At 49.2% G+C, this 27059-nt stretch overlaps 13 protein-coding genes across 13 annotated transcripts; 8 read left to right on the top strand and 5 right to left on the bottom strand. All coding sequences in view use genetic code 12, as the record gives it.

Moving 5' to 3' along the window:
- Positions 1-323: 323 nt before the first annotated feature.
- On the bottom strand, positions 324-1556 carry DIURU_002994 (uncharacterized protein; the record flags this gene model as incomplete). The annotated part of the gene is made up of 1 exon (XM_034155706.1): positions 324-1556. One exon carries the CDS (start codon positions 1554-1556, stop codon positions 324-326), a length of 1233 nt encoding a protein of 410 aa, XP_034012282.1.
- Positions 1557-1657: 101 nt separating this feature from the next.
- On the top strand, positions 1658-2197 carry DIURU_002993 (uncharacterized protein; the record flags this gene model as incomplete). Its single annotated transcript, XM_034155705.1, has 1 exon — positions 1658-2197. The coding sequence occupies one exon, from the start codon at positions 1658-1660 to the stop codon at positions 2195-2197; it is 540 nt and encodes a 179-aa protein (XP_034012281.1).
- A 72-nt stretch (positions 2198-2269) lies between these two features.
- Positions 2270-3649, bottom strand: DIURU_002992 (putative RNA methyltransferase; the record flags this gene model as incomplete). Its single annotated transcript, XM_034155704.1, has 1 exon — positions 2270-3649. One exon carries the CDS (start codon positions 3647-3649, stop codon positions 2270-2272), a length of 1380 nt encoding a protein of 459 aa, XP_034012280.1.
- Positions 3650-5068: 1419 nt separating this feature from the next.
- Positions 5069-6832, top strand: DIURU_002991 (GATA-type transcription factor; the record flags this gene model as incomplete). Its single annotated transcript, XM_034155703.1, has 1 exon — positions 5069-6832. The coding sequence occupies one exon, from the start codon at positions 5069-5071 to the stop codon at positions 6830-6832; it is 1764 nt and encodes a 587-aa protein (XP_034012279.1).
- Positions 6833-8032: 1200 nt separating this feature from the next.
- On the top strand, positions 8033-10021 carry DIURU_002990 (uncharacterized protein; the record flags this gene model as incomplete). Its single annotated transcript, XM_034155702.1, has 1 exon — positions 8033-10021. The coding sequence occupies one exon, from the start codon at positions 8033-8035 to the stop codon at positions 10019-10021; it is 1989 nt and encodes a 662-aa protein (XP_034012278.1).
- An 846-nt stretch (positions 10022-10867) lies between these two features.
- On the top strand, positions 10868-12172 carry DIURU_002989 (uncharacterized protein; the record flags this gene model as incomplete). Its single annotated transcript, XM_034155700.1, has 1 exon — positions 10868-12172. One exon carries the CDS (start codon positions 10868-10870, stop codon positions 12170-12172), a length of 1305 nt encoding a protein of 434 aa, XP_034012277.1.
- A 1539-nt stretch (positions 12173-13711) lies between these two features.
- On the top strand, positions 13712-14698 carry DIURU_002988 (ubiquitin-specific protease; the record flags this gene model as incomplete). The annotated part of the gene is made up of 1 exon (XM_034155699.1): positions 13712-14698. One exon carries the CDS (start codon positions 13712-13714, stop codon positions 14696-14698), a length of 987 nt encoding a protein of 328 aa, XP_034012276.1.
- Positions 14699-15748: 1050 nt separating this feature from the next.
- On the top strand, positions 15749-17362 carry DIURU_002987 (uncharacterized protein; the record flags this gene model as incomplete). Its single annotated transcript, XM_034155698.1, has 1 exon — positions 15749-17362. The coding sequence occupies one exon, from the start codon at positions 15749-15751 to the stop codon at positions 17360-17362; it is 1614 nt and encodes a 537-aa protein (XP_034012275.1).
- Positions 17363-17567: 205 nt separating this feature from the next.
- ESA1 (NuA4 histone acetyltransferase complex catalytic subunit) lies at positions 17568-19058 on the top strand (the record flags this gene model as incomplete). Its single annotated transcript, XM_034155697.1, has 1 exon — positions 17568-19058. One exon carries the CDS (start codon positions 17568-17570, stop codon positions 19056-19058), a length of 1491 nt encoding a protein of 496 aa, XP_034012274.1.
- A 107-nt stretch (positions 19059-19165) lies between these two features.
- DIURU_002985 (uncharacterized protein) lies at positions 19166-21919 on the top strand (the record flags this gene model as incomplete). The annotated part of the gene is made up of 2 exons (XM_034155696.1): positions 19166-20623; positions 21053-21919. The coding sequence occupies 2 exons, from the start codon at positions 19166-19168 to the stop codon at positions 21917-21919; spliced, it is 2325 nt and encodes a 774-aa protein (XP_034012273.1).
- Positions 21920-22069: 150 nt separating this feature from the next.
- Positions 22070-22645, bottom strand: DIURU_002984 (uncharacterized protein; the record flags this gene model as incomplete). The annotated part of the gene is made up of 1 exon (XM_034155695.1): positions 22070-22645. The coding sequence occupies one exon, from the start codon at positions 22643-22645 to the stop codon at positions 22070-22072; it is 576 nt and encodes a 191-aa protein (XP_034012272.1).
- A 141-nt stretch (positions 22646-22786) lies between these two features.
- On the bottom strand, positions 22787-24910 carry DIURU_002983 (uncharacterized protein; the record flags this gene model as incomplete). Its single annotated transcript, XM_034155694.1, has 1 exon — positions 22787-24910. One exon carries the CDS (start codon positions 24908-24910, stop codon positions 22787-22789), a length of 2124 nt encoding a protein of 707 aa, XP_034012271.1.
- A 202-nt stretch (positions 24911-25112) lies between these two features.
- On the bottom strand, positions 25113-26774 carry DIURU_002982 (uncharacterized protein; the record flags this gene model as incomplete). Its single annotated transcript, XM_034155693.1, has 1 exon — positions 25113-26774. One exon carries the CDS (start codon positions 26772-26774, stop codon positions 25113-25115), a length of 1662 nt encoding a protein of 553 aa, XP_034012270.1.
- Between the last annotated feature and the right edge of the window lie 285 nt (positions 26775-27059).

Below are 27059 nucleotides of genomic sequence, written 5' to 3'. Positions count from 1 at the left end.
TGGGGTCACCCGCTAGGGTAGGTGCCGTCCGACCATTACACTGTGTTCCGTTGCTTATCGACTTTGAATTGGTTATTCCGTGGCCAGCAGCGACCCGCGGGGAAAGAGAACAATGACGATGCCGATGGTGCCGTTTAGTCCCCTAAGGTTGCATCCGGCATGAGGCGGCAGCGGTGCGTCTACTACGACCCTCGACGCGTATGCGTATACTATTTACACGGTAAATGAAAAAAAGTGGTGAGAGGTCACCGTGGAGGAGACCTCGGTATTATGACAGTAGCGGGATTATCGGTCTCCCAATGATTCGAAAAAATTCTCAAAACCTAGGTTTTGGCGTCGATCAATGCCTGGAGACGCGTCTCCACCTCGTAAGCAGCGACGTGGTCGATGATCTCGTCGAGGCGCGACCCGTCCATGCACCCCGTGAGGTCGTGGAGACTGAACAGACACCGGTGGTCGGTGACACGATTTTGAGGGTAGTTGTAGGTACGGATCTTGTCACTACGGTCGGTGGTGGTGACCTGGTCGGTACGCATCTGGCGCTGGCGTTGGAGCTCCTCGAGCCGGTCGCGTTCGGCGAGTCTAGCCCGCAAGATGGCAAACGCCCGCGCTTTGTTCTGCGGTTGCAGCCGTTCCGTTTGTTGCAACACCATGATCCCCGTGGGGATGTGGACAAGCCGCACCGCCGAGTCGGTGGTGTTGACGTGTTGGCCACCTTTCCCACCAGCTCTCATTGTATCAATTCTCACCTCTCCCGGAGCAAACAGCCGCTCATCTTCTTTTAACGACAGCTCAGTACCCGCCAGCATCTTGGGGAGTACCACCACTGCCGCTGTCAGAGTATGGATACGTCCCTTAGACTCAGTGGCAGGGATCCGTTGTACACGATGAACCCCCAGTTCGTGGCGGAGGACATCGTACAGCTGGGGCAGATCGATGGAGAGGATGATTTCGTTAGTGAACCCGTTAGACCCTTCAGACTTCAGAATGATCTGGTACGGCCACTTGTGGTGGTTGGCATGGTTTATGTACATTTGCATCAAGTCGTCAGTGAAAAGGGATGCTTCCAGGCCTCCTACCCCGGGTCGAAGTTCGATGATCGCGGGCTTATCGGCGTGCTTAATCGGAGGTAAAAGTCTCAGTTGAAGCACGCTGATACTCTTATGCACCCGGGGAAGCATTTGCGATAACTCTTCCTCAGCAGCGGCTTTTAGTTCGGCGTCGCTGTCGTCGTCAATCATCAGTTTGAGCTCATCCACCGTCGCCATGTCTTCCTGGTAGCGATGGTAGTGATCGAGCACCGCCAGCATGCGGGAAAACTTCTCCGCTAGCTCCAGATCAAATTTTTCCAGCATTTGTCGTTCAACTTCGGTGAATTCGGCGGCGATGGTGTCTGCTCGCTTTAAAAGCAATGGGTGCACTTCCGGGAGCTGGCGAAGTTTATCGAGCACCAGCACCGGCTGTTCGGCCGACAGGTTCCAGCGTATGCCATAGGCCACTTTTGGGATCACTCGTCGTGCCACTCGTGCCCCAACTTGGGCTATGGCCAACACCATCTTGATGTCTCTAGGCTCAAATCCAGGCTAGCGATCATAGTGCGCACCCGTGCTGCAATCCCACTACCGGCCTCTCCGCCACTGACCGCTACTATCCAAAAATGAGCGACCAGACGAAACCGATTACTGCTGGTGAGTTCGCCAAGGCGATTACCGATATCTCTGACCAGCAAATCGAGCTGGTAAAAGCGCAATTGCTCAATTCCATCGACCGTCTTCTCGACACCAATTTGGAGCTTGCTAAGGAAGTGACGGTAGTAAAGACCAAACTCCAAGCACTCAAACCTGACGACAACCACGACGAGTTGAAAGAGGACTTGCTTCTATTTTTGGAGACGATCCGTGAAAATAATGACGTGATTGACGACCAAGTGAGCCGAATCAAGATTGCTAATGCTGAGATGGTGAAACGAGGCACGATGGCTTCGTCGTCGCAGCAGACTCAGGAGAACAAGTTGGATGACCGAGTGGCGACATTGAAACTGGCAGTTCAACAGGAAATGGGTGTCGATGTGGTGTGGAACATGGTAAAGGATAATGATGATCCCCAGTATGATATCGTCGAGGAACCCCTGTCCACCACTAAGGTTGCTGAGGCTGCTGACACCGCCGACACTAATGATGAGGGCGTATACCTTTAATGATAATGACTCACACACATTCATGATACTCTGATCTATGTATATATGTTTGATAATACTATGTACAACGGCTCACTCTCTGGTGATAGGCTTGATGGGCTCGGGGTTTCTCCCCAAAAGCTTATTGATAAACGACTTTTCGTCGCTGTTGATGGGGTCTTCAGGACGCTTACACACCAACATGTAGGTAGTTCCCAAGTGGACGCGCTTCTCGTAAGTGATGTCTAATCCGGCCTCATCCACCAACTCGTTAATATCCAAATTCCACCGACACGCCCACGTCTTCATCCGCTTTTCCGAACGGAAATCCAAGTGGTTGTTGACGAAATTCCACGTCGATCTGCCGTGTTCCAAAAGCACAATCCGCCCGTTAGGCTTCAAAAGCTTAGCCATATTCCTTAACGCTGCCACGGGGTCCTCGTGAGCACACAACCCGAACGCCTCGATGATGGTATCGTAACGAGGGCCGTTGCCTTCGCCAGCAAGACGTACAAGGTCTTCAGCCTTACCGACGGCGAAGTGAGCCTTCTCAAAATCGGGGTACGCTTTGCGAAACTTCTTTTGAGCGACATTAACCATATTCCTCAGCGAGTCAACAAAAGTGATCAGCTTGACTAAGTCAGGGTAAAAGTAAGGGATGTTACGCCCAGTACCGCACGCTACCTCGAGAACATCACCTTTCACTTGTCTCATCAACCACCGCCGGCGCTGGCCCATCATCACCCCGCGTTCTTCCCATTTGATCTCATCGTCGTACTTTTCAGCCATTTCATCATAGAATTCGGTAGTATCTTCAGCCGGCATGATATTGGGATTATCAGCATTTCTGAGGGGAGCGTTCTTAAGCTCAGCACTAGCTTCCTCTTCGGTATCAGGTTCATCAAGCACGGGGGCCTTCTTACGGGAGATCCGAGGTTGCTTTTGGTACCACGCTTCCAAGTCTTCAGGCAGAGGGTTAAAGAACTTTTCGCCATCAAACAAGTGCTTGCGACGGAACTCTTTGCGCATCAACTGGTAGATCTTGTACTTCTTCGCTTCCTTGGGACGCAACGTCTCCTGACTCAACGTCTTGAGCATCAAGTACTCGTACTCACTGAGCAGAGCCGGGTCCGCCTGGTACTTCTCCTTGACGTGCTTGATTTGTTTGTCTTCATAGTACCGGTCCCGCATGTAGTAGTACCACGCCACACAGAGAGCTAAGAAACCACCGATATAGTACTTGGTCATCAGCTTTTTGAACTTGTCTGAGTCGAGGTACGCCCCCCACCGCTGGAGGCGCGTCATCTTTGCCAACTTGGCCTGTTCCTGACGCTCCTTATCGTTAAGCGGGAACAGCGATGAGTAAGCCCGATGAGGAATCAGCCACGCCGTTAACATCACTCGAGGATACACCGCCTTGACGGCTCCGCCAGGCGACGCCAACGCCCGCCGGGGAGCTAGCCGTGAAAGCATTTGTATGTATATATATGGGATCAGCGAAATTTCGCAAACGCCGCAGATGAGGGTCGAGGGTTGACACCATGAACCGTGGGGTTAATGGGGATAAATGGGGGAAACAATGATTGAGTCTTATTACGTCATTGTTAATTTCGTCTATTAAATCGTCAGGGTTATTGTCTTTACCATAATCATGTTTGAATAATTGTGGGGGGGACTATATAGATGACCAGCACCTATATCAGTCACGTTTGCCTTTGAGGCCTTGCAGGTGTTTGAACAATTCGTTACCACACCAGCTGATCACTGACCACCACCACACAACGACGTAGCTGCCAAATAGCCCTAGCACCATCCAATCAAACCACACCCACCATTGATAGAATGGTGATGATGGAGGTACCACAAGCTTCCACAACCCGAGCAACGTATTGAGAGCAATGAGGCCACCCAGCCAGAGCACCGCTATAAACACGTACCCGTAGCGGCGGACTGTTTCTGGGTCATACTCTTCGCGGTCCACGGGGTAAGGAAACGCCATCCACGTTCGCTACTGTCTCAGTCGTCCAGAAAGTGCGGCGGGGAAACTATGAGATTATTGTGTAGATGTAAATTTAAAGGAGACACCGTCAGAGAGTTTGAATTGGATTTGTTTTATAAGATGGTGTTTTGTTGGCTATTTTTCTTTTCAAAATTTAGTTCATAGCACTTGTCAATGAGGGTTCTCGAACTAATGAATTCATAGTGAGATGCTGGTCGCACTGTGCGAAATGGTACGGATCTTGCAAAATGTCCTAAATCTGTGCGTAATGTAATTTTGGTACCGTGCGCGAAGTCATCGCGTGCCGTTAAACTGTGTAGCCACGTAATCGCTGCCTTTTATCGACGTAAACGAGTTTGTAACTCCATCGTCGATGCATCTTATCAATTGTATTCTACTTTATATTGTTTTCCCCTAGTAATTTTTGCATGGTGGTAATATGGTGATTCTCATAGGCTGATTCAATAAGCTTTTTTTCATGCTACATTTTTTTTTTTTTTCGAGCTGCATCAAGATACCGTCGATTATGGTTACTGCCCTCTATCTTTGGTTATCGGCTCACGCTTATCTGCAGTACCCAAGATCTTATCTACAAAGGAAAACATAGGGTTATATTCCTATAACTGACGCCACAGTTGTCCCTTACACCAATTAGCTGGCAAATATAAATAGCAAAGCTCCCCTTTATCCACTAAACTACTGCTTTTACCCCTTGCCCATTGACAATTGTTCGCTTAGACCATCGTATTTGATCTCGTCTTCGAACGAAATTGAGTGGCACACGACACATTGAAAAATCCCTTTTTTTATCTATCACCAACGTTGTTTCTACGATTGACACTTGATAGCGGAAAATGAACGAGATCTCGAGGATCCCTCAACAGGTGGGGCCGATGTTTAAGGACACCACCACCAAAATCGATACCCCGCCTCCTCAACCTCAGGCCCCCACCCCCCAGGTCCATTCACCGTTACCACTGCTGAAACCAGTGCAGTCGCCGGTGTGCAAGAACTGCAAGACCCAGACGACTCCGTTATGGCGTCGAGACGACCTGGGTCAGGTTCTTTGCAATGCCTGCGGTCTTTTCCTCAAGTTACACGGCCGTCCCCGCCCCATTCTGTTAAAGACCGATACCATCAAACTGCGGAACCGGATAAAACTGGGCACCAACCACCCGCAGAATCATCACAAACTGATGCCTAACACTCCCGAGTTGCGGGCCAATCACGATAAGTCTCGCCGACCGCTGGGACTGTCGCCAAAAGGTGCTGCTGGCGTCAAGCGAAAATCGCTGGGGGACTACACGCCGCTTATGATCAAGCAGCTGCAAGTTGGCGGCCATCCTCAGACCCAGTTTAACGGGCTGATCCCCGGTGGTGCCACTCCGGGCCTTCCCGCAGTGAACCACCCTCGATTCCCTAACCAGTCGGCAGTGCAACCCCTCCACTACCCGACCCTGGTGCCACCGCTGTTTCCTCGAGGGTTGGAACGGATCACGTCGCCGCTTTTATTGTCGTCGGCGACGCAACACGACCGCGCCGCTGCTCTGGCTCTCGAGACGATGTCGCTGAATGAGTTGGGTCACGTGGCCTACAAACGAGTGCCGCCGCCGCAAGGAGTGCTGCTAATTGCCAGTAACTCTCACCCGACTCAGCAACAAGGGGCGCTGACGATATTCTCTGCCGTCAACATGACCCAGGCGTCTAATGAAGCTAATGCTGCCACCGCCGCCGCCGCCGCTAATACTAATCCCGGTGCCCCCACTAATCAGGTGCCATCGCAAGTGTCGCTGGCATCAGCGACACAACACCAAGCCAGTTCACTGCCCCAGGAACCCTCAGGATCGCTGCTGGCTCCTGGTTCAGCGCTGCAGCCGCCGCTGGGTGGCTCGCCGCCTAATAATAACCCCGGCCAGCAATCTCTGGAAGTCACCGCTCTTAAAACCCGGATCCTGGAGCTCGAGCTCGTCAATGATCTCTATCGAACACGGATTATCGAGCTTGAGGCGATGGAACAGGCGCTGCGTCTTCGCGAGGATCTGATGCGTCATCGGTTAGAGGATATGATGAACTTGGCCAACATGCAAGGCGTGGTGCCGGTGCTGAATTCCCAGGCTCAACAACAACAACAACAACAACAACAACAACAACAACAGCAGCAACAGCAACAGCAGCAACAGCAACAGCAACAGCAACAACAGTCGCCGCAATACGGGGTGATACTGCCGCCACAAACGTTCCAGCTGTCGCCTAGTGCCGTGTACCAGAACCAGGCTACTTCCCGACAGGAACTGCCAGCAGGGGTCAACCAGGGCCAATCTCAGCAGTCTCAACAACAGCAGCCTCAGCAGCAACAACCTCAGGCTCGGCAGCCGCAGCCGCCTCAGCTTTCGCAACCGCTGCAACTGACCCATCAACCCCAGCCAGCTGCTCATCAACCTCAAGCGTCACAGCAGCAGCAGCAGCAGCAACAACAGCCGCAACCGCAGCCGCCAGTGCTCCCGCTGATTGGCGCTTCGACCCAGTTGCCGCCGCCAATGCTCCCGGCGCTCGGGTCGATGCTGCTGCCTCTGCAAAACAAACAAGGCATCGTGTTGCCGAGCTTGAAGCGGCCTCACGACGATGACGGTGCCGACGGCAAGAAGCCGAGGTACTGATTAATTAATGACGTATGATTGTATATATACCAGCCTTAATTAATGTCTAATAACCGCTAAGGTTATTGCCCATCTGCTAAACACTTGCCTCGTAGTTCGATGGGATCAGTTTACGAACGCCGCACTTCCTAGACAAGCGTCGTGTGCGGGTTAAACACGACACGAACGAAATTACACAAGTGGCATATTCCGCCCAAAAAGGAAACCTAATCCTCGTAAAAAGTGTCACATTAAGTCGAACACTAAACAAACAACCTCTATTCTTCTCTGACTACCTTTTGCTGGATAGTGGTATTGATTTGACCTGCTTCTAGTTCGCTGCAGCCATTTTGCCCGATGAAGGCATTGTCCGATTTTTCTACGCGCGCAGGCCGTCACCGCGACGAAGGGGGAACTTTTGTTACCATGCGAGTGGTGGGTAGCGGTAGGGGGAGTAAGTAACCACGGCTCTAGTATGGGAAACGGCGACCCGCCTGGGACCCAAAAAGTGCCAAAAATAACTATTGGGCAAAAAACAACCTTTGGCAAAATTCACCGAGTCACAATAAGATTGAGTGAATATAGTCAGATGAGGAAATTATTGCTATCGTGCCTGCTACGGCCATGGCTGGTAGTATGGCTCCGGAGTAATGCATAACTCAGCGAGATGCTGCGAGCCCCCCCGTAATCACTGTTTACTACTCGTAACTAGGGTGGTAGGTCCCGAAGAGCCCGCCTCGTGTCCCCTCAATTACACGGTGGTCGTCGGCTGGCGCCCGCCCCACTTTCAGCCTCAGGGTCCCCGAGTCTATCGGTGCCGACACAACAACGCGTTCGGGAGAAAAATAATATCGTAACCCCGATAATTTCAGGTGGATCGCGACATCGGTGCCTGGCTAGTGTTCGATATAGACAACTTCACCAACAGGCGGGTGCTAGCGTGTCATCGGCCACTCTACGCCAAATCCACGCTAGCCACGTCTGTAGTCACCGCCACCGCGCCCGCCCCGGAGGGGCCAACCCTACTAACCGTTAGATGCGCACCCCTATAGCCCGCAGGACGACGACGCGGTTTTTCGCGTTCGACGTCTGCCGGCGGTAAAACCACCAGCAACACACCACTAGTGAACAGACCCCCATCCAGTTGCGATGAACCAGACCGGGCCGCCCCAGACGCCACGCAACCGCAGCAAGAGCGGGATGGTGCTGCTGACACCGCAGATGCTGTTTGGGCTCCTGTTTCTGCCCCTGTTCGCCCTCCTGCCCCTCCCGCTGGCGCTGCCGGGATCGATGATGATGAAGTCGCAAACCCCACCAAAAAAGCTGTTGTTGGACACGTTGGCCACCCGCAAACGGCCTCTACTGGCGACGCTGACTCCCCACATCGACTCCCTGGGCGAGGAGGACTTGTGGACGACGCTAGACGCCAACACGTTGCTGACAAGCTTGACGAGCATCTACGAGGAGCCGCCCCCGGCGAAAAGATCGTGTCCCGAGCTGGCTCCACTGGAGTGGACGGCGAAACTAGACGCGGTGTTGCTCAAAGCCTACCATAAGCTCAACCACTTCCGCCACCACCCCAATAACCCCCCGGCGCCGACGCTATTGGCGACGCCGCCGCCAAAAGTATTAAGCCGCATCGTCCACGCTAAGACGGGGGTGACGAAGCTGGCGGCGGAGATCGCCCAGCGCCTTCAAGTATTGACGCGTGACAACCTTGACGAATGGGCCACGGCGGCCCTGGCACCCGTGCCGCGAGCCTCGGCGCAAGACCTGGTCAACACTAATGAAATCATCGACCGCGAACTTAATCTGTTCTTGCTTCTGCCGCTGGCCACCGCGTACGAACTCGTCGTCACCCATTTCGATCTTTCCTACCACCCACAACTGACTGATCCCGCCCACCGCTTTGCGACAATGATGCGCCCGGGGTCACCTGCGGCCCCCGCCTCGGTGTTGGGTGAGGTGATCGACCAGTGTACCCCGGCGATCGATTTCGTCAATCAGATGGTGTTCCCGCAAAATACTCACATTCCCGTATTTATTGGCGAGCACGCCTTCGACTTGAAGATCCCTCTTGCTCCCACTCAGCCGTTAGACCTCGTGCTGGGGACATTCAAACTGTATATGCGGCTTGTCGCCACCCTCCAGACCCCGCTGCTGCTGCCACTGCCGCCGCCGCCGATGCTTCTGTGGCGTTGCAATTCGATGGTGTGGAACAATTTCACCAACCAGCAGATCTACCAGAACACCGATTTCATTAATGGCTACCCCTTAGCCGGGTCCAGTGCCGATTTGGCGTCGTCGCCGCAGCCCCCCGGCGCGTACGATGTTCAGGTGCCGTTTCTCAAGACGCTCCTAGCAGGGTACATCAACTTCGTCATCCAGGGCGGTGGTGAGTGCAACTTGACGGTGGCCCAGGTGCTTTACGACGGTAACTCTACCAACCCCACCGACCAGCCGTACGCGGTGGTGGTACATCGCATTACTGATGCCGGCGTCGCGAAACCAGGGTCTCGCTTCAGCACGGTAAAGCTTTCGGCACCGCTCGAATCCCGGGAGTTCATGGCCCCGGCGTACGTGGCGCCCCCTGCTACCACCACCACCGATACTCAGCAATACACCGTCAACGACGTCGAAGACGACAACGAGACGGTAATTGCCGACTCGCTGCCCTACAAGCTGACGCCGCGACACGACGGCACTCCCGCCGACTATGGGGCGTCGCCGATGCCCCGAAAACGCTTCAACATGACCATCGACATCGACCGCGCCGGGTTTATCATGGGCCACCAAGGGCCGATGACGGCGCCGGTATACAACCCCGACCAGATGGCGAAATACGCCCCCGCCCCGCTGTGTCGGGGCAGCGTTGTCGCCCCTCCTCCGCATGGGGGTGCTGTCCCCGACGAGTACGACCACCAGTTTATGCAGGCTCATAGACTCCCCCCGGACCAACGAATGTTGGCCGACTTTGACACTTTGGCCCATGGCCCCATGGGCGCCCTCAACCCGCCGCCTCACCCGGGGATGGTGGGGATGGGGCACCCCGCTAAAGGCGACAAGATGGAAATTACGTTTGGCCCGATCCTCGAGTACGACCCGTCGAAAAACCCGTCGGCGGCGGCGGCAAAAGCTCCGCCACCTGCCACTGGCCAGCATCGGTTCCCCGTGAATCCCACCATGTCGATATATAAACCGAAAAAGTAGACTTATTCAATGCATATTCCCCCATCTCGGGCACTTTTATCTCAACTTTGTACTCATCGATTTGCGGCTGAAAATTACGAAATCTTCCTCTGCCACAGTGGGACGATTTGACGATACACCATTTGACTTTCAGGGATAATGTCTGCTTCTTGGTCCAGAACCGCCAAGACCCGTTATCGATAACGCATTGTTGACATTATCAATAGCCCAGAACTTTTAGGGTGAACCTTGATGCATTCTCTGGTCTAACTGTTCTAGTTAAATTCTATCCAAATCACTACAGTCATATTCATCTCATTTCTTTCTGTTGGTTGTTTGGGAGGCACTGCCACACAAACCACTTGACCCCTAATTTTGCTCGATTACAGTTGATCGCCCCTCCCCTATGTCGTGCCGCAAGCAATAGCCGAAAAAAGAAATTAAGCGGGCGCACGCCAAAACGGCTTTTCGGCGACCGCTAGCGGTGTCTGCCCCAAATGTGGGCATCCCCCAGTATCTGCTGAGTAGCCGTTCGCAATGCGTCAACTTCCGCCGGTTTGTTGGGTAGACGACGGTGGCGTCACCGAGGGTTACCACTACAGGTTTAAACGAATTTCCAACGCGCAGTGCTCGAGCCGCGAGACTAGAGGAAATCCGATAACCACAGTAGCATCGGCACCGGCGTCTACGGCTTTTCTCGTGGTTTGAGGGGAATCCGCTACCACCAAAACTCGGTCTACCCCCGCCGATTATGTGCACGATGACTTATAGGCAATTGGTTGTGTGCCGGGGACATGTGATAACGGCCGCGCATATATACTGTGAGGGTGCCTCGGCCTCGCCAAAACCAGATTTGACCTATCTTCGATGACAGAGTATCACTTAGTGATCCTTGTTCACGGGCTTTGGGGGGTGCCCGCCCACATGGAATACCTCGAGCTGCAGGTGTTACAGCTCAAGCAGAAGTGCCCCGAAACCATCGCAACCTACAAGACCAACAGTCACTCCAAGTTCGTCACTTACGATGGTATTGACGTCAACGGGAAGCGGGTTCGTGACGAGATCGTCCAGCAAAAGGAAGAGCTTGAACGTGGCGGCAATAAGGTGACCAAGCTCTCGGTGATTGGGTATTCGTTGGGAGGTCTCATCCTGAGATACGCCATCGGCATCCTTTACAAAGAAGGGTTTTTCAACGAAGTGATCCCAGTGAATTATATCACCTTCTGCACCCCTCACGTCGGGGTCCCGTCCCCGAAGAAGCTGAAGGCGATCAAGCTTTACGACTGGCTCGCGCCTCAGTTTTTGGCCACCACCGGGGGGCAGATGTTCATGAGAGACTCTGAAGTGGGGCTGCTTGATAATGGCAGTAAGGGGAAACCATTGCTTGTGTGGATGGCCGACCCCAAGTCAAGTTTCTACAAGGCGTTGGCGTCGTTCCATCACCTCGCCCTCTACGCTAACGCCATCAATGACAGACGAACTGCGTGGTACACCGCCCTGATCTCACGCTACGACCCTTTCCACTCCCTCCACAACCACGACCCTTACAAAATTCAAGCCAGCTACATCAAAGGGTATGAACCCACTGTCATCGATCGCACCAAGCCAATCACGTATGGTGATACTTCTGTCAAACCCGAACAGAAGAGTGATGTGAAAGATAAAGGAGGTTTAGCCACCTACCTTCTTCGCAAATGGCGATGGTTTAAGGTGTTCGGATCGGTGGTGCTTTTGACGCCGTTCTGGGGGCTTTCCTTCCTTATCAATACCATCGTTCAGCGCTACTACCACCAGCGCCGGGTGAAGACATTTTTCAGGGACAACACATTAACGGACATGTACCATCCTAATCCGTCTTTTGCCGAAAGCTTGAAGGACGTCGTCTTTGACAAGCAGGAGCAAATCGTGAACAGCGCCTACAGTGCAGTGGAAACCACTACGGAGAACGAACGTGATGAACATCTCCGGCAACCCGAAACGTTACTGCTCACCAAAGATCAAGAATTCATCGTCGAAAACTTGAATAGTCTTGGGTGGGAAAAATACCCGGTGATAATAAGAAACACCAACTCAACCCATGCTGCGGCAATCCACCGCCACCAAGATCCTAACTTTGGTGAAGGCAAATTAGTTGTGAAACACTTCATTGACAATGTGTTCTGCATGGACTAGATATACGTATATAATGACATTTAATTGAAAAAATTATGCATCAAAGGGGAATCGAACCCCTGGCTCCACCTTGGGAAAGTGAAATGTTACCACTACACCATTGATGCTATTTTGATTATTTTAATAAAAAGGCATAGATATGCCAATTCCTTACATCATAAAGTTGATTTTTCAGAGCTCAATGGTTTTGGCATATTGTGAGTAGTTTGATATTGATTTTGGAAGATTAAAACAATTTAATAATCGCGAAAAAAGCTCAATTTGTGGTATTTATGGTTTTGGTAAACTCCGTGCTGACCAACTCAAAGCACGCCTTGCTCAAAATGAAAAACAAGCATAACATAGAGACCAGGACACAAAAACAAACATGTAACTGACCCCTTTCCAGTACGTTGCACATGATCTAGCCCACGTTACGACAACCCCTTCGGTTACCATGAGGCGACCAGAAATCTATCGCAAAGCGAAACTGCAGGATCTTCACATATCTCAACCCCTAATTGAATGAACTACAAACAAATCGATGTCTCCTCAAGTCTGCTAAATCCCGCCTTGTTGTCACACTCCTTGTATTATAAGGTTACTAAGCCATACGCAAGACCACGCTGATAACACTGTGATCCGAATTCGGAACGAACAAGTCAAGGCTGTTAATTTTTCAACCTTAACTAGGGAGAATTATGATTCAAGATCGGCGGCAAGCGGTCAACGTTATCAACACTTGGGATTGTTTTGACGCCCTTCATTGTAACCATCAGATTCAGAAAAAACGATGGGGATAAGGTAGCTGCCAAAAAAGCACAATGTCGCTACACGTTGATACCGACAAGACTGACATTGTCTTCATGATTTCTTTTGCCCGTAGGTGTAAATTGCAGACATGCATCATTGGTGGATCATATCGAGAGCCGCAAGAGTGTACGTCTACCCAAAACTTCCATGGTACCGATCCTAGGACAGTCAATCACAGTGTTTGAACACACTTGAGTGCCTTGTTTTTCACTAGTGATCTCAATGAATCTTCACACTACTGTTCGCCGCACGAAAAACAAGCAAGGGACGGTACGACTGGCACCTGAGGAGATGATGGTTGACAACTACTCCCTGCTACCGGCATGTCCCCACTTGGGCCAGGTCCTAGAAAAAGCCCAGGATAATGTCATATCGACATACCGACAAGCGGTTTCCATCACCCGCATCACGCCCGACGCCACTTGTGTATCGCGCAAAGACAACCTGATCGTGGCGTCATCAAAGCTCATGAAAATGAAAGCTTTAGCCCTTAGGTGTGGTGACTGTGATACCTATGCACCGGGGAATTTCATTTGTCTTCAGTGTCCCCACGTCGGTTGTGAAACGCATGCACTCACTCATTCCCAAAGCCATAACCACCTTTTTGGCATTGATCTGGAGTGTGGGTTGATGTACTGCTTCAGTTGTCATCGATACACCAACAACGAGGACTTAGATTGTGTCCGTCTCAATCGAGAGCCCTTTAATTACGAGTTGACGCATTACCTGGATCCATCGCTGGTCGCCATGACTGGTCTCAAAGGGTTCGTCAATCTAGGCGCCACCTGTTACATGTCTCTGATTTTACAAACGTTCATCCACAATCCGTTGTTCAAAGAGTGTTTCCTCAACAATGACTTTCACTACTTTCATTGCGAGAAGAACAAGGCATTTCTCATTAGTCAACAGGTTGACGAGAACAATGCATGTATCACTTGTGCTCTCGATAACATATTTACGTCGTTTTACACGGCAACTCTGCACGAAGGGTTTGGACTCACCCACCTTTTACTGACAGCATGGTACAAGAAAAAGCTGTTGGCTGGATTCCAAGAACAAGATGCCCATGAGTTTTGGCAGTTCATTTTGAACGAATTGCACAGCGACCACGAACGGTTGGTTCGACAGCTGAATATCAAGCAAGAAGAGGATAATTCAATTCAGAAGTGTTCTTGTGTGACCCACCGCACATTTTTGGGTGAATTGTCCTCATCGATCAAATGTACAAGTTGTGGGAGCATCACCAGTACCACTGATCCGGTGCTTGACGTGTCATTAGAATTAAAAAAGGGGTCCACTACATTATACAATTGTCTTGATCTTTTCTGCAGAGATGAGCCTTTGGATGTTCCGTACACGTGTGAACTGTGTAATGACAAGACCGAAGCCATCAAACTGTTGCGACTCAAGCTGGTGGCTCCAGTGTTTTCCATTCAACTTAAGCGATTTAAACACCACCTAGACCTGATTTCCAAGATCGACAACCCTATTGAGGTACCTCTCTACTTGGAGTTGGCCAAATACTGCGAGAACCCCCAAGGAAATTTATTTTATGAGCTCTTCGCCTTAGTTTGCCACACAGGGTCTGTACATACTGGGCACTACGTGGTGATTATCAAAGGCGGCGATGGGCAATGGTACAAGTTCGATGACAGTGTGATCACCATGGTGGACAAAGAGGAGGTAACGTCGACATCAGCCTATTTACTTTTCTACATTCAGCGTCCACTTTAGCATAAGGAGCTGTTTCTTCAGCATATTAGCATGTGCCTGGGCACAATATACGCATTTATTTAGGTCCGATAACGGATGAGGACACCTCACTCCTAAATAGGAATATTTCTTTCTACAAAATGGCTATTGTCCCCACTTCACGCAGTTACATTTCTGGTTGTCAAGTGCTAGCAGTTTAGCGCGACTCGCGCACCCCTAGCTGGTTACCCTGCCAAAAGTAACCCCGCGTGCGTAACCCTACAGGGGTCGCACTGCTGGTCATGTAAGTTGTGATCTCGGTGTGCCAGCTTTGAAACCAGTGCGTGTAAGCACCTCCAAGAAATGGCAGCAGTGGCTTGGTGCAACAGTTGGGAACCTTGTTAAATTCTGTGGTAAAACTTGGGACCTTATCACCCGCCCCTTCTTTCTTTTGTCGGTGGCTATGTACAACGGCTTTTGTGACGGTTGTCCCGATGCGCGTCATAACGCTTGGCACCAAAAAGTGCTGGGTAGTCCCTGGTGAGAATACCCAGTGAGGAAATTAATCAACGTCACGGGCTGTGTGGGGTTGAAAAGACTAACGACTGATAGTTTGTTCACCAAAGGGACCCGACACATCCAAACTCATAAATGATGTACATACTACCATCTCTTATTCGGGTGGATACGTTTCGTATTGGGTGTCAAGATCGACGTTTACAAGTTTAAAGTCCCTTGCGTCTGCATGGTGGACAAATCGCGAGTCCCGCCAAGGGTACTCCGAGGTGGTTGCGACAACCAGCCTCCGCCTCTCCCCGGACATACAATGAGGTATATTTGTTAAGCCCTGAGGGTAACCCCGGCAACCTGAGTGGGCTTATCGTGCGGCAACAGACAAATTTCTTGTTTAAGCCTCGACGTCGCCTAACTGATTCGGTAAATCTGTTAGTCGCGCATGCTGCGGTGGGTGCCGCAGAAATTTGTTTCAAAGGGGCATAAGTGGACAAGTAAATAAAAAATGACCGCAAAGCAAGGGAGGCTGGTATAAGAGCCATCGGCCGCCCAGTTTCTTACATCTGATAACCTGATTCCATGAAACTCCCGTTGGTGTTGGTGGCCTCCCACTTGGCCATGGTCCTGGCATTACCAATGCCGGCCAATTGGTTGAATGACTTCTTTAGCCAGCTTGGCTACACCACCAACTCCCTTGGCCACTTCGTTAAGGTCGCCGACCAAACTCAGTTCCAGCCTCAACCTGCTGCCGCTGCTACGACTACCGCCGCTCAAGATAATGCCGTCGCTGCTGCCGCCGACAACAAAGCAGCCGCCCCAGTCACTGCAACTGACTACAACAACTATGCGGTCACAATCACCTACACTTATGGGAACACCAACACTCCGAATCAGGCTCCCACCACTCTCGTTCAGGCACCGTCGTCGCTGACGCCGCCTCAACCTCAACCCCAGCCCCAACCTCAATCTCAACAACAACCACAACCATCACAGCCCCAGCCTGCCGCAGTAGCATCGGCGCTGGCGCCACCTCAACCTCAGCTGTCATCCCTGCTGGCGCCGTCTCAACCCCAACTGTCATCGCTGTCCAGCAGCTTCCAATCTTTTGACGCCAACCAAGCATTCTCTGGTGCTCTCGACGCGGTGTGGAACACTTTTTACCAAAACGGATCGTTTGATGATGAAGATCCCAAGTGCAACCAGGGCGACCAGGCCCCCGCAGTGTGGCCAATCGCCATTACTGGACGGGCCACGGTCGAACTGGGCAATATTGACCGCATTTACAAAGTCATCGCCAACTTAGAGGACCACAAGAACCCTCAGGGATGGTTTAGTGCCTCAACGGCTAAGGACAATGACGTTTATGTCGACGACAACGCTCAGATCGCCTGGGTGTACTGCGACGCGTATCTGCTCACCCATGACCCTAACCACTTGCAAACCTGCCAACAGTTGGTCGACAACATCAAGACGCAACAAATTGACGGTGGCGGGATTCGCTGGGACTTGAACGGTCACTATGTTGCCCTGATTTCCACAAGTGAAGCTGGGTTGGCGGCGCTTAGATTGTACGAGCATACTGGTGATGCTTCGCTCATTTCGTTCGCCCAAAGCACTTTGAACTATATGGAAACCAAGTTGACCGACCCCTCAGATGGACTTTTTATCGATGGTATTGATATCAATACCAACACGCCCGACAAAGGTAAACTCACCTACACTGTAGGGGTGACGTTGCTGGTTTTGGGATACTTGAATAAGTACACTGGTGACAGTCAGTACATCGACAAGGCCCGCCAGCTTGCTGAGGCCTCTGCTGCAGGGAAGGGCGCATTCTACAACCAGTTTGGAGTGTGGAACAACCGGTTGCAATATGTTCATTTGCTTTATCAGGGTTTTGCCGACCTCTGGAGATTGGTTCCCGGCCAGTTCGACGATTTCAAACCCGAGGTCAAGCGTGAATCCGAGTTTGTCCACCAATACTTGCAAGTTGGTAACCTGAACACGTACGTTGATGACGCCACTGCTGGCGACAAGCTGGTGTTTGCTAAGTTCCAAGCTCTGTTCACCAACGCCGCCTACGAACCCGATGCGAACAACTTCTGCGATAGTAATGTTAATGGCCAAAGCAGAAGTCAATTCATTAACGGTGGTTCGGCGGCACAGATCTTCTACGCTGTAAAGGACCTTTAGGTTATACCCGCAACCACGAAATCCCTTGAAAAATTGTTTTTCAACATCACTTCGGCGCTATAGGATAGATATTTTTAATTGGAGTAGCATACCTCAACTCGATGTAGAATTCCATTCATTTGGTAAGACCATGGATTCCTTGTTATGATGATCTCATGCGCGCGAAAAAAAGTCCTGACAAAGTACGTTACAAGCGTAGCGATCAATGAGTCCTTCGCCCGAGAGCACAATCAAGCTCACTACTAGTACCTCTGGTCTGTTTACAGAGGATGAGTTAGTGATAGGGTGCAAAGTCTGGGCTCTCAAGGACAATGAACACCGTCTAGCGGAGATCCTTCACAAGCAAGAGAGAAGAGGCAAAAAGGAGTACTATGTCCACTACCAAGAATATAATAAGCGTTTAGATGAATGGATTGGAGTCGAGCGGATTGATTTCAACCGCCAACTTATTCTCCCCGAAGTTAAAGTTGAAGATGACAAGAAGAAGAAGAGCTCGAAGAGTAAGGCCTCCAAAAACTCCAAGGAATCCAAGACTAGCAAGACCAGCAAGACTAGCAAAGATAGCAAGTCCAAAGATGAGTCTAAGACATCCAAGCTGTCACCTCAGGAGGCTGACCTGCCAGGACTCGATGACGATGAGTTGGATTTAGATAACTTGAACGTTCAAGGTCTCAAGCGTCACGGCGAAGACTTATCTCGAGAGGATGAAATAAAGAAGTTACGGACGGGGGGTTCGATGATTCAAAGTCACAGTGAAGTTCTGCGGGTTCGGAATTTGGGCACAGTGATTCTTGGAGAGCACATTTGCGAGCCTTGGTATTTCTCACCATATCCCATTGAGCTTACAGAATGCGACGAAATTTACATCTGCGACTTCACTTTACTGTACTTTGGCAGCAAGAAGGAATTTGAACGATTCCGTAAAAAGTGCTCAATGACGCATCCCCCTGGCAACGAAATCTATCGCGACTCAAAGGTCAGCTTTTGGGAGATTGATGGCCGCAGACAACGAACTTGGTGTCGAAATTTGTGCTTGCTTTCGAAGCTCTTTTTGGACCACAAGACGGTGTATTATGATGTGGATCCTTTCATGTTCTATGTAATGACGAAGAAGCTGGAAAACGGCCACCATATCGTTGGATACTTTTCAAAAGAAAAGGAAAGTGCCGAAGGGTACAATTTGGCATGTATTTTGACACTTCCATGCTATCAAAAGATGGGCTACGGTAAATTGTTGATCCAATTCAGCTACATGCTTTCGCAGATTGAACATAAAATTGGCAGTCCAGAAAAACCATTATCAGACTTGGGTTTACTTTCATACCGTGCATTTTGGACCGACACGTTGGTGAAGCTTTTAGTTGAACGCAACAATCCTCTGTTATACAAGAAAAACAATCCTAACGACAGTGATGACGAGGACGCCCCAAAGGGAAACGCACTGGAGATTACCATCGAGGAGATATCAGCGCTTACGTGTATGACGACCACTGATATACTCCATACTCTCACCACTCTTCAAATCTTGCGTTATTACAAGGGCCAACACATTATTGTCATAACCGACCAGATTATGACATTGTACGAGAAGCTTGTGAAAAAGGTCAAGGAGAAAAAGAAACATGAACTTGATAAGCGCAAGCTCAACTGGACGCCTCCATTGTTCACTGCCAATCAATTAAGATTCGGGTGGTAATCATGTTGACCATGACCTTGTGAATAGTTTTTAATAGTGTAATCCACATGGTAGCGCGCATCGCGGAAAAAACTCCACACTAAGTGCTCTATAACAATCCGTACGCTATGGATTCATCGGCGAAAATCCCGGTGTCCCACACGTTATGGTCTCCACATGACACCGTCAAGGATGCTGCCGAGTTCTTGGGTGTTAATCTTCCTGATGAAGCCGCCAAGAATCTCGCGATGGATGTTGAATACCGTATCCATGAAATCCTCGAAACAGCTATTAAGTTCATGCGTCATTCCAAGCGGAAGCTTTTAATGACAAGTGACATAAACTACGCTTTGCAAGAGCTCAATATTGAACCGCTTTATGGGTACGACAACTTGCAACCACTCACATTCAAGGAAACACTTGTGGGGGCTGGTGGTCAACTGTTATATTATATTGATGACCATGAAATTGAATTCGAAAAATTGATCAACCAGGAGCTTCCAAAAGTTCCTCGCCAAGCGACGTTCACCGCCCATTGGCTTGCAATTGAAGGGGTACAACCAATGGTTCCCCAAAACCCGTTGCCCCTGGAAATCAAACTGTTACCCCCGATAATCCGCGGGGCAACACTGCTGTATCTCGGTGGCGACATTCTCCAGCTTGGTACTGGAAACACGAGTGATGACAAAACGAAGGAGTCTACTGGCGTCGATGGTAAGCCTGGAGCTGCCAAAGACAAAAAGCTGGCCGAGAAGGAAATGCAAATCAAACCTAAGGTTAAACATGTTCTCTCGAAAGAACTCAAATTGTACTTCGACAAAGTGGCTGAAGTTCTTATCCTGCTGGACCCAGAACAAGATAATTTGAAACAGGCTGCTATCAACTCGTTACGCAACGACACAGGACTCCATCAATTGGTGCCATACTTCATTCAGTTTGTGGCCGAACAGATCACCAATCAATTGGGAAATATCGAGGTGCTTTCAACCATGTTGGAAGTTATTTTGGCTCTCACTACAAACAAGACGATCTTTTTAGATCCCTACGTTCACGCTCTTATGCCGTGTATTCTTACCCTTTTGTTGGCGAAGCGTATTGGTGCTCAAATCAATGATACCACCTCACCCGAGCAACAACAACTTCTTAAGAACCAGCTTGAAGTGCGGAAGTTCGCTCTGGCTTTGCTTCAACACATCATCAGTGTTTACGGGTCGCTGTACTCCACGTTGCGCCCTCGTGTCACTCGGACGTTGTTACGGGCATTGCTTGACAGTAGCAAGCCAATCGGAACTCACTATGGTACGCTTTTAGGTCTTCTGAATATGGGACCTGAGGTCATTAAGTTGACCGTGGTTGGAAACCTTAAAGTGTGGTACAAGGGGGTGGTTGAAGTGGATAACAAACTGGAGTTTGAGCGTGAGATTCTTGTACTGGCAGTGATGGATGCGTTGCGTAAGCTCAAGGTGTCCCTGGATGGTAATGCCATGGATGAAGACCTTAGCGACGAAATTAAGGAAAAATTGAAAGATCGTCTTGGACATCAACTCGCCGAGAAAGTGTTGGAATTACCCGATGGTAAAGAGATTGTAAGAGGTATATTTTTTGGAGAAGTCTCCTGTTAACTGTATTATACAAGTTGAATAATTCGAGTAGGTGCACGGCTTAAGTTAACTGAGCCCTTCACCTGTGTGTAATGTAATGGCGCGTACTCATCGAATACCAGCGATCCTAACGTATGGACCAACTACTTCTGACTTTTTTGAAAATTACATAATCAAGCCCACGCTGGTTGTTACCTTTCTCCACTTTCCCACATCAGAAACAGTACGAGGCATAGACCTTCATAAAACATAGTGTATTGTCTGCATAGCCTCGCTTCACGGTTGCCCCTGCACCTTAATCTTGCTATTTTGTCATGAAACGCGTCCGACACATAGCCCCCCGAATTGCCAAACATAATCACTCTTGATTAACGAAAAACTAGTATCCACTTAATCATGGTTAATTACCAGCAGTGGTTGAAGGAACTCAACGACGACACCCGTATTGCGAAGTTGTCGATTCCCGGCACGCACAACTCGGCGGCATGTCACACAGCCTTACCCTCAGTTCAATGCCAAGGGGCGTCGCTTACCGACCAATTGAATAATGGTGTTCGATTCTTTGACTTCAGAGTTGGCCGTGCTTTGATGAAGGATGGCAACGAATTGATGGTTGTCCATGGGAAGTTTCCTGTTAAGATTCCTTTCCCTCTTAAATTTGCTGACGCGTTGGACGAAGTTTACAATTTTTTGAACAGCAATCCCAGTGAATCGGTTATCGTGTCAATTAAGCAAGAAGGCACCGGTGAGTGGGACAATCAAAACGATGAATTTGGCAACCTCATTTGGGATCACTACGTGAACCCTAACAAGGACAAGTGGTTCTTGAATACCTCGCTTCCGACCGTTGGTGAGACCAGAGGTAAAGCGATCTTGTTCCGTCGTTTTGGCGTTCAAAACGAACAACGGCGCCAGGAATTCGGGATCCCAGCGCTGTCATGGACTTACAACTCCGTCGATGATGACCGGGGTGAATTCTGCGTGCAAGACTATTGTGAAGTGCAAAACAAGGACGATATGGCTAAGAAGATTGATTGTGTCAAGAATATGATCAATAAAGCCGCTGACTATAACTCGACCCATGACGATAAGTTGTTTTTGAACTTTACCTCAGGTTCCAATTTCTTTGACCCTCTGGTGTGGCCTCAACCTTGTGCTCAAGCTATGATTGATGGTCACATTGATCTGGACTTCAAGAAGGGATCCGGTATTGTCGTTTTGGATTATGCCGAAAAGGATAACTGGAAGTTAACTCATGAATTGATTGACACTAACTTTTAATACAAAATAGTCAGAGAACGTTTAGGGCCTGATGCTACGATACTCGCTTTGCGACCTAAATCCAAAGTTTATCATCTATCGTTATTATTTAATCGTTGAGGGTTCTAAAATACTCAGATCGCGATTATAGTTAGTAACCTGCTTCTCGAATTACTTTTTCCCAATTTTATCACCACGGCCACCTTTACCCTTGCCGTGTCTCTTTTTACCTCTGCGGAAGTTCTTCGAGTTCAACTCACTGCCTAAATTTCTGTCAATGAGGCCAATTTCAGTGGCCAATTTGGTACCTGGTTCCACGCCAAATTTCTCGATACGAGCAAGATTCTTTTGCGCTTCTTCAGCACCAGCATCGTCACCAAACTTCTTGGCTCGAGCAATCTTCTTTTGCAACAAGTCTACAGCTAACAGCTTGCGCTCTTCAGGAGTCAACGTTTTAGGCTCAGGCTTGGAAGCTTCCTTGTCCTCCGACGCGACTTCAGCGGTAGCATCAGTGAGTTCAGTAGATTGAGCTTGTTCAGTCGGAGCTTCTTCAGTAGGAATTTCAGTAGCAACCGTTTCGGTTTCAGTCACTTCAACGGTAGCTTCCACAGGCTGAGCCTTCTCAGTCTCGTTATCAGCGTCTTGCAAACGCTTGACAAGATCAGCCTTTTTCCCGTCAGTGGAAAGACCCCTCCCCTTGAGTAGTTCCTTCAATTGTGCCACGGTCTGTGACGAGTATTCAGCCATTTCGAGTTTGTATAGAGGTAAGCCTTGAATTTTCCGTCGACGCGTGTCCAGCGGCGCGCGGCAAACCCACGAGCCCCCACTACTGTGGAGAGAGGCGTCAAAAACGTTAATACTAATGCAAATATATATACAGGAATAAAATTATGCTGGGGTAACACCGTTCATCCATGTTTCAATGAACAGCAACATTTCTTCAGTAATGCTTTCCAACTCTTGGCTATCTCGCTCAACACGAAGGTTCACATCACCCAAAAACCCTTGAAGGATCGACGTAAGTCGGAGTAAATTGTCGTTAACCACATTGTTATGTTGACGCTTTTGTTCTATCTTGGACACAAGATGTTTTTCAATATAACAGCCTTGATTGAACAAAAATGGCAGCAACACGACATGATCGAGGGGAAAGCTCTGTAGATGGTTGATGGCATCGTCATATGCACCTGAATTGATATGATTACGCAAGCCAATGATGAAAGTCACCATCTTTTGGTGATCAGTCAAGCCAGTCAACGTGGCAAGGACACTCTTACATTGTTCACCAAGACCCGCGTTCATCAACATTCTGGCGTACACGATTCGATCATTGGTACCCAAAGAATCAATATGTTTCATGAACTGTTGGAGAGCACGTGGGTTTTGATTTGCTTGAACCTTATACAACTCAAACTTGGGGTTCAAACGAGGGAGCATATCCATAGTTCGACAAAGCTCGATGATGCGATTTCTCGTAGACAAGTCAGCTCGCCGAAATGTCGCCTCTACGATCAGAGAGTCGACCCGCACTCCCTTCTTGATAACATCGGCGAAACCTCTGGTAGCTCTGTAGTTAACCTGATCCTTAACAATCTTCTTGGGTAAAACCTCCTGGCGCGACCAACTTATATCTTTCCAATAGACCAGGCTATACTTCTTTGGATTGTCTCGTAATGGCTGTATATCCAAATTATAAGGTGTAACCTGCGAAACCACCTTTGTCACCGAAAATATCAGCGACAAGCGAGTGACGTCCTCGGATGCAAAGTTAGCAACAAGCCAGTCGTCAAACTGGCGCTTGAATTGAGGGACATAATGAGGATAAGTTGCCACAAACGCTTCAAAAAAAGCCACAAGATAAGGCTCGCTGAAAGGCTCATTATTACTGACAACCAAAGCCTTCATGTACGTCCATAAATCAAAGAATCTGAGATTACTCCCAAAATGACGCACCACAACTAGATGGAATTTTGCAAAAAGTGGGGACTTGGTAAGGTGACGCCGCTTCATCTCCGCAAGTACTAGTTGGATATATGTGAATGACAGATGAACAGCGAAAAATTTAAGCCAATTATAATACAAGTCAATGAGCTCTTCTTCCAGGCTGGTTGTTTCAGATATTTTTCCAAGTTCAATGACATCTTCCTCAGTAATTGGCTTTTTATGATTCGGTGATCGTTGACGAATGCGATGTTGAAGTAATACCGTTGAGACAAGGTAGTGATGACGGTGAGGTGAAGCATCGAGATAAGATTTGATTTCATTCATGTGGTCAGCATTGCCATACTTGGTATATTGGCGGAGTAACAAGTACAAAGCTTTACCCGAGATTGGCAACTGCTTATCGCGCCAGAGGCGAAAGAAAAACTGGTAGTTACTGAGCAATGCATCGACTGAGTCCAACTCAGCAAATATGACCTCCAAAAGTCGCAGTGGGTCCGATAGCTGGCGTTTATCTAGCCAGTGAGTAACCACGCGTTTGGTGAAGTCGAGCTCGTAATTTTGAATAAACAGAGCCACCATGTATCCCAAAGTCTCCACGTCATATTCATCACCACTGAACGTGAGTCTTTGAATTGTCGCTGAGTCGTCCATGTGAAACGCAAGCCATACAAGATATTGATGGAACTGGCGATTGTTAAACATCATTGGCTCAACCAGTCGCAAAAATTGGTATAGTTTAGGGATGTGCAGGTAAATGTAGTGGTAAAACGGTGTATCGACGTTGATATGTCGCATTTGGTGGTTCTCCGCAAACCGGTAGTAGGGTATTTCGATGTCCGATTCTGACATCGTCAAATTCATGTCAGGACAATTGTCAAGCACGTAAAGCATGACTTTATTGATGAATTCAGGATCGTCATAAACCTGTGGACTGGTAAGGAGCTCCGAATAGCGATGATCATCGATCACACTGGTCAACTTGGGGTCGAGGGGCGCTGTGGGGGACGGGGTGTCATAAAACGAGGCAAACGAAACGTACCCCCTTCGTAGTAGTACACGACGAGGCATCCACAACCTAGATAGGTGTGTGCATGCCGCCCGTCTCCAGAACATCTCCCTGACTATCTGGTGATTTGCAGCTACCGCGAGCTTCTTTTTTCACTTGATGCGCATCGTACGATGAATACCACCACGGGAGACAGATATTACTATAGCGTGGTGTATACGACTTAAGGTTGCAATTGCGGCTATCGTTCTAAATTTATCATACTTAATCTTTGATCACTTTGTAGTCGACAGTGTCATCTTCATGAAGCTTCTCCTTCTCGAATAAGTCCGAGCCTAATTCAATTAAGCCAGTTTCAGCAACATACTCTGCCCAGTGATCGAGAAGTTGAGCTAAGATTTCCGGCTTTTCCTTCGACAAGTCCTTAGTTTCACCCTTGTCGTTACGAACATCAAACAATTGCCACTTTTCTGGACCAAAAGGCTTCGGAATGTACACCGCTTTGTAGGGACCCCGACGAATAGCTTGTTGTCCGAACAATTCCCAACCCACAACAGTATTCTCGTCGTGCACGTGGTCGGTTTTACCCTGAAGATAAGGAACCCATGATTTACCCTTTGGCAGCACCACCTTTCGCCCCTTGTATTCATTACCGGGGTGGGGGACTTTGGCCAAGTCCAAAATAGTAGGTAAAATATCCATGACAGTGGTGAATTCATTTACCACCCCTGTTTTGAAAGAAGGGTGTCTAACAATCAATGGACATACGATCGCACCTTCCGTTGTCCACATTTTGTACATTGAATGAGGAGCCGTGGCTGCTTGAGCCCATTGGTCGGAGTAAAACACGAACAGGTTCCTGCGACCAATGTTGTCGAATGAGTTGTCGTAGTAAGTGTCGATCATGTGGTGGATACGACCACTAGTCAATGGTAAAGCCTCCATCAACATACCTTCAGCGCCATTGTCACTCATGAAAGAGATAAATGTGTTATCAAGTTGACCAGTCTCTTCCAAATAGTCAAGTACTCTGCCCACTTCCCGGTCCAAAATCTCCACCATGGCCGCGTATGTTTCCATGATACGAGATTCAGTAGCTTGTTCTTCGGGAGTAAGTTCATCCCATTCCTTGTGAATAGAAGTGACCGGATGGGGGATGGTTTTGGGATCGACAATCCCGAGTTTGGCTGCCTGCGCAAGACGTTGCTGTCTCAAATGTTGAGGACCAGCATTATACTTGCCTCTGTACTTTTTAACAATTTCTTCATGGGCTTGATAAGGCCAGTGAGGAGCGGTGTAGGTCAAAAAGCCAAAAAACGGGCCGTCGCGAGGTTTCTTCAAAAACTCAAGGGCTTTGTCGGTGAAATATGTCGTCAGGTAGAAATCATCGGGAAGCTCGGTATCGGGATCAAGTTCGTGATCACCATCAACGTAGTACGGGGGCAAAAACTTGGGAATCTCCCCATTCTCATCGCGGAAGACATACTTATAGTGATTACCGGCACCAGGCAACAACGTCCACGAATCATCAAACCCACGATTGATGGGCCAATGTTCTTTAAAAAGACCTAAGTGCCATTTACCAGAAATCCATGTGTGATAACCGGCATCCTTCAAGATTTCCGAAAGTGCAGCCACTCTGTCGTTGAGGTAACCTTCGTAACCGGGCTTACCATCGAACTTTTCTGGATGTCTGCGGGCAAATTCGTTCATTTGCCCGAGGCCGGCAATGTGATTGTCGGTGCCACTTAACAACATCAGCCGAGTGGGCGAGCACGCCAGGGCGGTGTGAAAGTCAGTGATTCTCGTCCCCAGCTTGGCCAATTTGTCAAGGTTTGGAGTGGCGATTTCACCACCAAAGCATCCAAGATCGGTGAAGCCGAGATCATCGGCAACAATAACAAGAAAATTGGTTCCTACCGTCATGTTTCCCCAATTGGCAATTGACAACGGTTAAATTGGACCCGTTGCGTCGATCATCGAGACTATATACTCATGGATCAAGTTTCGTTATAGACGCCATAGTTTGGGAATATGCACGTGTAACGACACCAACTTTCGATAAATGAGGGGACAGGGTGTTTCGGACCGATTGCACCTATAGATAAGCCTGCAAGGTCAACTGTGGCGCGGATGTCGTGAAAAATTCCGCGAACTGCAAGCGGAATTTTTACCATATTTGTGAATGCTCCAGCGTCATTGTCAAATCTT

The sequence above is a fragment of the Diutina rugosa genome, assembly GCF_008704595.1.
Source record: "Diutina rugosa strain CBS 613 chromosome Unknown scaffold18_size221135, whole genome shotgun sequence".
Taxonomy (NCBI): Eukaryota; Fungi; Ascomycota; class Pichiomycetes; order Serinales; family Debaryomycetaceae; genus Diutina; species Diutina rugosa.
The sequence above is the reverse complement of the archived record's forward strand: the minus strand, read 5'-3'. Positions and strand labels throughout refer to the sequence as shown.